Source organism: Labrus mixtus, chromosome 11, assembly GCF_963584025.1.
Source record: "Labrus mixtus chromosome 11, fLabMix1.1, whole genome shotgun sequence".
Classification (NCBI taxonomy): domain Eukaryota; kingdom Metazoa; phylum Chordata; class Actinopteri; order Labriformes; family Labridae; genus Labrus; species Labrus mixtus.
This window is the reverse complement of record NC_083622.1, coordinates 296421-307071: the sequence shown is the minus strand read 5'-3', so window position 1 is coordinate 307071 and position 10651 is coordinate 296421. Positions and strand designations below refer to the sequence as shown.

Here is a 10651-nt window from a genome sequence, read left to right as displayed (position 1 = left end):
TGGCTGGAACATTGCCGCATTGGATTGTGGTCTATGTATTTTGTGGACGTTAACACAAACTTTAGTAATCACCGTAGCTGTTTTTAAATATTAAATTCCAAAATAAGAAACCAGACGTCTCCTCTGCGGGTTTGATTTTCTGTTTTTAACTTATTTTCTTTACATTTTTTTATATTTGTTTATATGTTGTCATGGAAACGTCCTGAACTACAGTGTACTCCACTGTCTGTTCATAGCAGGGGCTGCCTCCTCAAACACGTCAGATATTGAATCATCGACCGGCTCAGGATGAAGGATCAACACCTGCTCACAGTAAGTACCGTTAGCTAACACTGCTAAAGACTCGTTAGCATTAGAAGCTAACAAACAGTGAGGTGATGTAACTCTGTTACTTAGTGTTTAAAATGGGTACTGCAGTCCAAACTCAAAACATTGCAGAAACATTGAAGTGTGTGCGTCTTATTCATGATCTGTGAACATATTTTAGATCCATTAAAAAGGTAAACATTACATTTAAAGCACTCAAATACAAACATTTAACAGAGAAAAACCAACTGAATTCACGTTGATGAACTTTAAATCAATTTCATTCTTCTGTTTGAGTTTTATTTCTTCTTATTAGATCATATTTTAAAGTGTTAAAGAAACAACTAAATGTCCAAATCACACTGATAATAATAATAATTATAATAATAATATAATATCCTAAAATAATATATCATGAAATAAGATATAATATAAAATAATATAAAATAATAATATAATGTAAAATAATAATATAATATAATCATATAAAATAATAATGTAATGTAAAATAATAATATATAATCATATAAAATAATAATGTAATGTAAAATAATAATATATAATCATATAAAATAATAATATAATGTAAAATAATAATATATAATCATATAAAAATAATAATGTAATGTAAAATAATCATATAATATAATCATATAAAATAATATAAATGTTGACCGACTGATCTTCAGATTTGATTGAAACATGTTTTTCTGTTTCTCTCTGAGTGTAGTTAGTGTAGTTCATGTGACGGCCATGTGCTGCCTCCTCCAGCAGAGGGCGCTGCTCGCACACTGGACACAGACAGGAGGGGTAGTTTATTCTAACATTCATTAAGCTATTTCATTAAAATCTTTTACTGACGTTTTTTAAGGTCAAATCATTCCATGGTGTTGCTTTGACTGGATTCATCAGGTGTTACATCAGACTCTGTCCAGGTGACTCCTCCTCCTCCTCCAGCATGGCGTCCAATGATTCTCCTCCCGGTGAGAATGAGGAGAAGGTGAAGAGGAGGAAGGAGGTGAGGAAGAAGGAGGTTCAGGTGGAGGACATCGATGAGTTAACGTCGGCCGGTCACAGAGCTCTGCAGGAGGGACGGAGCGCCGACGCCATGAGCTGCTTCAACACTGCGCTGCAGGCTGCACGACAGGTGAGGTCAGGGGGTCAAGACAGGTGAGGTCAGGGGTCAAGGCAGGTGAGGTCAGGGGGTCAGGGCATGTGAGGTCAGGGGGTCAGGGCATGTGCAGTAGTCTGAGTGAATTTCCCATCATGCTCCTCTCCTCAGCTAGAGGGCAGGCGGGTCCAGCGAGCCTGTTCCTTTAACCTCGGAGCTGCCTATGTGGAGGCCGGACAGCCACAGGAAGGTCTGGACTTCCTGCGGCAAGCTCAGCCTGGTCCAAGAGCCGACCGACTTCCAGACCTCCAGTTCAACCTGGGCTTGGCCCACAATGCACTGGGGCAGAACAAAGAGGCTGCCATCTACTTTCTGCAGGCGGCTCAGCTGTACAGGTCGCAGGGAGACGGACGCAGCGAGGGCGACACCTGCATGGAGCTGAGCCGCTGCTACAGCCGAGTACAGGTCAGAACCAGAACTACAGTCAGAACCTGAACTACAGTCAGAACCAGAGCTACAGTCAGAACCTGAACTATTCAGAGCCTGAACTACAGTCAGAACCTGAACTACAAGAACCAGAACTACAGTCAGAACCAGAATTACAGTCAGAACCTGAACTACAAGAACCAGAACTACAGTCAGAACCAGAATTACAGTCAGAACCAGAGCTACAGTCAGAACCTGAACTACAAGAACCAGAACTACAGTCAAAACCAGAACTACAAGAACCAGAACTACAGTCAGAACCAGAATTACAGCCAGAACCAGAGCTACAGTCAGAACCTGAACTACAGTCAGAAACAGAGTTACAAGAACCTGAACTACAGTCAAAACCAGAACTACAAGAACCAGAACTACAGTCAGAACCAGAATTACAGTCAGAACCTGAACTACAGTCAGAACCAGAACTACAGTCAGAACCAGAATTACAGTTAGAACCTGAACTACAGTCAGAACCAGAACTACAAGAACCAGAACTACAGTCAGAACCAGAATTACAGCCAGAACCTGAACTACAGTCAGAACCATGTGTGTGTGTATTTGTGTGTGTTTGTGTGTGTGTGTTTGTGTGTTTGTGTGTGTGTGTGCGCGCGTGTGTTTGTGTGTGTGTGTGTGTGTGTGTGTGTGTGTGTGTGTGTGTGTGTGTGTGTGTGTGTGTGTGTGTGTGTTGCAGGACTGGTCTCTGGCAGTTCAGGGTTTCCTGCGGGCTGCAGAGAGTTACAGAGTGGCATCCATGTTGGATTCTGCAGCTGATGCCCTCAAAGAGGCAGGAAGTCACATGATCCAATCAGATCAGTTCAACCATGGTGACATCGTCAGCGTATTAACCGAGTGTCTGAGTTTGACGGAGAACATCACTGACACAGGGATTCTGGGTAATCATCAGTGACTGCATCATGTTCAGAGAGTACTTTCATACTGTGTGTTTATATGGAGAGTGACGGCAGGTTACAGGTGTGTCCTCACCTGTGGTCTCACTGTTACCATGTATATGAACTTCCTGTCACATGATGGACTCTCATCAGTCAGCTGGTCGGTCAGTTGATTGATAAAGACATTAACATCAGTCTGTTTCTCTGCTGCGGACCAGGTGAGCTGTTCCTGTCAGTGGGCGTGTCTTACTGCCGGCTCAGGTGTTTCCAGGAGGCTGTGCAGTGTTTCCGTCAGGCTCTCAGCCCCTCAGCTCAGCGTCCCCCCCTGCTGGCCAAAGTCTTACACAACCTGGGAGCAGCTCTGAACTCTGAGGGCCAATTAACACCTGCTGTGACCTACCACAGGCTAGCTGCTGGACTGTACGGTCAGTCACCTGTCAATCAGTCTGTACACCTGTCAATCACTGAGCACCTGTCAATCACTCAGTACACCTGTCAATCAGTCTGTACACCTGTCAATCAGTCTGTACACCTGTCAATCACTCAGTACACCTGTCAATCACTCTGTACACCTGTCAATCAGTCTGTGCACCTGTCAATCACTCTGTGCACCTGTCAATCACTCGGTACACCTGTCAATCACTCGGTACACCTGTCAATCACTCTGAACACCTGTCAATCACTCTGTGCACCTGTCAATCACTCTGTACACCTGTCAATCACTCGGTACACCTGTGTGTGGTTTTGTCCGTGTGTGTGTGTGTGTGTGTGTGTGTGTGTGTGTGTGTGTGTGCATGCACAGGCTCTCTGGGTTGCCGTGGTGACCAGGCCCGTTGTTTCAGTAACTTGGCGTTGACCTGCAGTCAGCTGGGTGATGAAGAGGAGGCAGCAGAGAGCTTCATTCTTGCTCTGCAGGGATTCAGAGACACCGGTAACATTAGTAACCTAAACACTGCTGTTTATTATTGTTTATTATTGTTTCTTGTTTATTACTGTGTATATGTCTTCTGTGTTCAGAGGACCACCTGGCTGAGGTTCAGGTGTGTGAGTCGTTAGCAGAGTGTTACCTGAGGCAGAGGAAGCAGCAGAAAGCTGTTCAGCTCTACAAACAGGCTCTGAGCGCCCTGACTCACTGCCAGGTAACACCGCACACCTGTCTCTGATCACAACCATCAACACACCTGTCACTTATCACAACCATCAACATACCTGTCTCTGATCACGTCAACACACCTGTCACTGATCACAACCGTCAACACACCTGTCACTTATCACAACCATCAACATACCTGTCTCTGATAACAACCATCAACACACCTGTCTCTGATAACAACCATCAACACACCTGTCACTTATCACAACCATCAACATACCTGTCTCTGATAACAACCATCAACACACCTGTCTCTGATAACAACCATCAACACACCTGTCACTTATCACAACCATCAACATACCTGTCTCTGATAACAACCATCAACACACCTGTCTCTGATAACAACCATCAACACACCTGTCACTTATCACAACCATCAACATACCTGTCTCTGATCACGTCAACACACCTGTCACTGATAACAACCGTCAACACACCTGTCTCTGATAACAACCATCAACACACCTGTCACTGATAACAACCATCAACACACCTGTCTCTGATAACAACCATCAACACACCTGTCTCTGATCACAACCATCAACACACCTGTCACTGATCACAACCATCAACACACCTGTCACTAATCACAACCATCAACACACCTGTCACTTATCACAACCATCAACATACCTGTCTCTGATCACGTCAACACACCTGTCACTGATAACAACCGTCAACACACCTGTCTCTGATAACAACCATCAACACACCTGTCTCTGATAACAACCATCAACACACCTGTCACTGATCACAACCATCAACACACCTGTCACTAATCACAACCATCAACACACCTGTCACTGATCACAACCATCAACACACCTGTCACTGATCACAACCATCAACACACCTGTCACTAATCACAACCATCAACACACCTGTCACTGATCACAACCATCAACACACCTGTCACTAATCACAACCATCAACACACCTGTCACTGATCACAACCATCAACTCACCTGTCACTGATCACAACCATCAACACACCTGTCTCTGATAACAACCATCAACACACCTGTCACTGATCACAACCATCAACTCACTTGTCACTGATCACAGCTGTTTTTCTTTCTTAGGACACCTCTGGTCATGTCCGAGATCGTCTGGTAGAACGTCTGACCGCAGCTCTTCAGCAGGATCTGTTCACTCAGAGGCCACGCCCACTCAGACCGCACTCACACAACACACCTGTCGGACATCTTGTCAGGTAACAACCAATTGTTGCTTCTCAATCAGTGGTGACCTGAATAGTTAATCAGCCCCGATGATAAGATCTGCTCCGCCCTCCTAACAGGACGAGTGATGTCACACAGAGTCCAGAGCGAGTGTCCAATCAGCAACTAATCCATCAGAGTAGGGAGGGGCCAGGTGAGTCTTTAGTGTTGTGTCTGAAATCCCTCCCTCCTCCCTGTTTAATGAGTTCACTCAGCACAATTCAAAAACATTTCAGACGCTTCATGTCATTGTTGTAGAGCAACTGAAAGGCGCAGCTTAACAACGGCCGAGGATCAATAATAATAACATGAACTAGTGACCATCAGCTGTACCCTACTTTTCACAATGCATTGTGGGATACATTGAGTGGACTATAGGGTATGATGAGGTGAGGACATGTGAGTTTATTTCCCATCATCCCTCACTCTCCACAGGGCAGGAAGCAGCAGAGCATTATGAGTCATCAGGGGGCGGAGCCACTGACAAACCTGACTACATGAGCATGGTACCTAAACCTCCCAGGTAACACACACACACACACACACACACACACACACACACACACACACAGACCCCTGAAGGGCCCAGAGCCTCAGGTTGTGAACCTTCTTTCTCTGTTTACAGTTCAGACAGGAACGACCCCCCGCACCACAGTGAGTACCCTCACTCTCTTCTCTGATTGGTTCTCTTACAGACAGGAAGTGAAGGTGTGTTGTACCTGTGTGTGTTCTCAGGTGAGGCGTGGTCAGACAGGGAGGACCCGCCCACTGAAAGGTATCACCTGACACCTGTCAATCAATCACACAAAGACTGTAGCTTTTACCTGCTTGTTTGTTTTCTTTCAGTGAAACCTCATTGGCCCAGGAGCCACAGGCCCCGCCCTCCATCAGAAAGGCCACACCTCCTGTAGGCAGGTGGAGGTCTGGCTTCTGTTCAGTGATGTAGACTCATCTGGGTGGGATTTTGTTATTACTACCTGAAGAGTTCTCCTCTGCATCGAGGTTACGTACAGATTTAAAAAACTGTAATATAGAAGGTAACATCTTCAGTGATAAAAACATTTTTATAAACGATGTCGATGTTATCTAAAAGTTGTGAAGTGATAAACACGAGAACTCAAAGTCTGCTCTTCTATAGTGAGCGGTGTTCTTCATGTCACTAACAAAGTGAAAGAAGTTTCCTTACACAGAAGATTTAAACATGAAGGAAAATATATTCATTTATGTTTTCTCTGTCAACATTCAACTTTATGAACAGAAAAACCTGAACTGATGTCCAGATTAAAGTTTTTGATGTTATGTTTTCATTTAAATGGATTTTCTGTTAAAGTCAATTATTTATTTCATCTTTAGAAGATTTCACATCCTCAAGTCAAAATGGCCGACCTGGAAACCTTCTGTCATCGTTTTCTTATTGAAGCAAAACCTCAAAATGTGAAATGAACTTGGAGTAAAAACAACACGTGACTTCCTGTTCAGAGTTTCTGTTTCTCTACATTATGGGATGTTTTAACTATAATGAAACTGTTAGTTAAAGAAAACTTCAGATGACGTCACGGTGAGAGAACATCCAGAAATCATCAAAATGTCTACCTTTGATACGAGAGCTCGACTGCCCCACAATGCATTGCGGCTCTCGGACTGACCAATGGCAGAGCTCATCAGTCAACAAGAGGTGGATACGTTTAATGAGTCAACATGAAATAAGTACACAGCTGTTCAGTAATGAATGGATGTTTAAGGGTTAGCATGATGCTAACTTACTAACATGATGCTAACTTACTAACATGATGCTAACTTACTAACATGATGCTAACTTATTAGCATAGTGTGTGTTTGTTTCTGTGTGTGTGTGTGTGTCTGAGTGTGTGTGTGAGTGTGTCTGTGTGAGTGTGTGTGTGTGTGTGTGTCTGTGAGTGTGTGTGTGTGAGTGTGTGTGTGAGTGTGTGTGTCTGTGTGTGTGTTTCTGTGTCTGTGTGTGTGTCTGTGTGTGTGTGTTTCTGTGTGTGTGTGTGTGTCTGTGTGTGTGTCTGTGTGTGTGTGTTTCTGTGTGTGTGTGTGTGTCTGTGTGTGTGTGTGTATGTGTGTTTGTCTGTGTGTATGTGTCTCTGTGTGTGTGTCTGTGTATGTGTGTTTGTATGTGTCTGTGTGTATGTGTGTTTTTGTGTCTGTGTATGTGTCTGTGTGTGTGTGTGTGTGTGTATGTGTGTTTTTGTGTCTGTGTATGTGTCTGTGTGTGTGTGTGTGTGTCTGTCTGTGGTGTGTGTGTGTAGCGAGAGAGAGAGAGCAATTGTGTAAAAGTGACACACACAGTGAAACACACACACTCAGTGAGTTGTAGCTCCGCCCCCTGTGTGCTGGTCTGCAGGATTCTCTTCAGTGTTTGAGGAGCTGCTGCAGCCGACACACCGAGTGCTGTTCTTCAGTTTTTAACTGCTTTATTTTGAAGGGTCGGGAACAGGAAGTTATCTGAGCTCAGCAGCAGGTTTTGAGATCAAATAAACAACAACAACAATTTCTTCTGCTGTGCAGGATGTCAGGTAACTGGTCCATCGTGAGGCTGTCTTCAGAAGTTCCATCTCTCAGCACTGTAGCTCCGCCCCCTCCCAACATCTCCCAGTTCCCCCCTCTCCCTAACTGGGAGGCTCCCAGCTTCACTCGGGCTGCTCAGTTCCGTGTTGGAGCTACCTTCATCCTTTTCCTGTTCGCCGCCTGCAGCAACCTCGCCCTATTGGTCAGTTTGTGGTGTGGGCGGGGTCGGCGGCTGGCGTCTCACCTTCGTCCCCTGATGTTGAGCTTGGCGTCGGCCGACCTGATGATGACGTTCGTGGTGATGCCCCTGGACGCAGTGTGGAACATGACCGTGCAGTGGTATGGAGGAGACGTGCTCTGTAAGCTGCTCTGCTTCATGAAGCTTTTCGCCATGCACGCAGCCGCCTTCATCCTGGTTGTCATCAGCCTCGACCGCCAGCACGCCATCCTGCATCCCCTGGACGCTCTGAGCGCGCACCGAAGGAACCGACGTATGCTACTGCTCGCTTGGAGCCTCAGCCTGCTGCTTGCTTCACCACAGGTACATACCAGTACAGGTAGATACCAGTACAGGTAGATATCACCACAGGTGAATACCAGTACAGGTAGATATCACCACAGGTGAATACCAGTACAGGTAGATACCAGTACAGGTAGATATCACCACAGGTGAATACCAGTACAGGTAGATACCAGTACAGGTAGATATCACCACAGGTGAATACCAGTACAGGTGAATACCAGTACAGGTAGATACCAGTACAGGTAGATATCAGTACAGGTGAATACCAGTACAGGTAGATATCAGTACAGGTAGATATCACCACAGGTGAATACCAGTACAGGTAGATACCAGTACAGGTAGATATCACCACAGGTGAATACCAGTACAGGTAGATACCAGTACAGGTAGATATCACCACAGGTGAATACCAGTACAGGTGAATACCAGTACAGGTAGATACCAGTACAGGTAGATATCACCACAGGTGAATACCAGTACAGGTAGATACCAGTACAGGTAGATATCAAAAGTAACATTAGCACAGGTAACATTAGCACAAGTAATATTAGCACATGTAACATCAGCACAGGTAACATTAGCACAAGTAATATTAGCACATGTAACATTAGCACAGGTAACATTAGCACAGGTAACATCGGTATCTTCAGCACTGTAAAAAGTATAAACTTTATATGCAGCAGCTCCTGCAGTGAAACAGAACAGCTGCAGTGTTCATTCTGCCCTCTGATTGGCTGGCTGCAGAGTGTTCCTTAGATCCTGTTCTATGATTAGTGGAGTTCATTCTTCATGTTGGATTCAGAGCTGTCACTTCTGAATATTTCATGTATCTGCTGCAGATAAAACCTTCCCATCAGCTGATTTATATGAATATTAATGATGATTCACCTGCTGAGCGGCTCTCAAGGACACCTGGAGGTCAGACTGAAGAGTTCAGTGTGTCTCTGTGAGCACAGGGCAGATAAATATGAGTGTTTTTATTTCAGTGTATCAGCACTTCCTGTGCTGCTCTCGTCTCTGCAGCAGGTGAACGTTTGTGTTCAGTCTCACCTGCAGTCAAATCCTTCTGAACATGAAATCCCTGCAGGAATGTTTCTGATTAAATGTGTGAAACCTCCTGCTGTTAGCTCGGGCTAACACCTCCCCTTGGTTTCTATAAGGAATGCTAATAAGGCTAAGAGGCCAGCAGCAAGTGTGCACAAACAAAGTGTTATGAAACCTAAGATGGTGTCATCAGGAGGGTAATGAACACAGACTAAAGTCAGGACCACCAGAAACACTGAAACATTCCACATTAACTAACAGTCCTGATTATTATTTATCATAACAACCATCAACAGATTTGTAAAGATGATTGAAAAATGTCTACACCTTGACTCCACCTGTGATCAGGTATCAGTGACCCTGTCTTCCTGCAGCTGTTCATATTTCGGGCGATCCGATTGGAGGGTGTCGAGTTCACTCAGTGTGCGACTCACGGCAGCTTTAGACGCCGCTGGCAAGAAACCGTGTTCAATATGTTCCACTTCACCACGCTGTACGTCGTCCCCCTGCTGGTGATGAGCTGCTGTTACAGCCGCATCCTGCTGCACATCCACCTGCAGCACCTGAGGAACAGAGGTATCACACCTGAACACACCTGTACACACATGAACTCACCTGTACACACCTGAACACACCTGAACTCACCTGTACACACCTGAACACACCTGAACTCACCTGAACTCACCTGTACACACCTGTACACACATGAACTCACCTGTACACACCTGTACACACCTGTACACACATGAACTCACCTGTACACACCTGTACACACCTGAACTCACCTGTACACACCTGTACACACCTGAACTCACCTGAACTCACCTGTACACACCTGTACACACATGAACTCACCTGTACACACCTGTACACACCTGAACACACCTGTACACACCTGTACACACATGAACTCACCTGTACACACCTAACCCTAACCCTAACCCTAACCTGAACACATCTGAACACAAATGAACAAACCTGTACACACCTGTAGACACCTGAACACACCTGAACACACCTGAACACACCTGTACACACCTGAACACACCTGTACACACATGAACTCACCTGTACACACCTGAACACACCTGAACTCACCTGTACACACCTGAACACACCTGAACTCACCTGTACACACCTGTACACACATGAACTCACCTATACACACCTGTACACACCTGTACACACATGAACTCACCTGTACACACCTAAACACACCTGAACACATCTGAACACAAATGAACAAACCTGTACACACCTGTAGACACCTGAACACACCTGTACACACCTAAACACACCTGAACACAAATGAACAAACCTGTACACACCTGCACACACATGAACACACCTGAACATACCTGAACACACCTGTACACACCCTTACCC

At 45.1% G+C, this 10651-nt stretch overlaps 2 protein-coding genes across 3 annotated transcripts in view; both read left to right on the top strand.

Moving 5' to 3' along the window:
- Nucleotides 1–31: 31 nt before the first annotated feature.
- On the top strand, nucleotides 32–6119 carry LOC132983224 (tetratricopeptide repeat protein 24). Of its 2 annotated transcripts, XM_061049462.1 has the most exons (13): nucleotides 32–312; nucleotides 1219–1453; nucleotides 1589–1882; nucleotides 2592–2793; nucleotides 3009–3215; nucleotides 3593–3721; nucleotides 3808–3929; nucleotides 5029–5159; nucleotides 5247–5320; nucleotides 5602–5689; nucleotides 5792–5820; nucleotides 5902–5941; nucleotides 6013–6119. In XM_061049462.1, the coding sequence occupies exons 2-13, from the start codon at nucleotides 1265–1267 to the stop codon at nucleotides 6110–6112; spliced, it is 1605 nt and encodes a 534-aa protein (XP_060905445.1). In that variant the 5' UTR covers nucleotides 32–312; nucleotides 1219–1264; the 3' UTR covers nucleotides 6113–6119. The 2 variants fall into 2 exon arrangements, with proteins under 2 accessions (XP_060905445.1, XP_060905444.1); XM_061049461.1 differs by having other exon boundaries at nucleotides 5902–6113.
- A 1398-nt stretch (nucleotides 6120–7517) lies between these two features.
- Nucleotides 7518–10651, top strand: part of LOC132983225 (gonadotropin-releasing hormone II receptor-like) — a 3905-nt gene continuing 771 nt past the window's right edge. Inside the window, exons 1-2 of the mRNA XM_061049463.1 lie at nucleotides 7518–8239; nucleotides 9640–9841. Of these exons, the coding sequence (XP_060905446.1) occupies nucleotides 7700–8239; nucleotides 9640–9841 (742 nt within the window). The 5' untranslated portion in view covers nucleotides 7518–7699. The remainder of the gene's footprint in view (nucleotides 8240–9639; nucleotides 9842–10651) is intronic.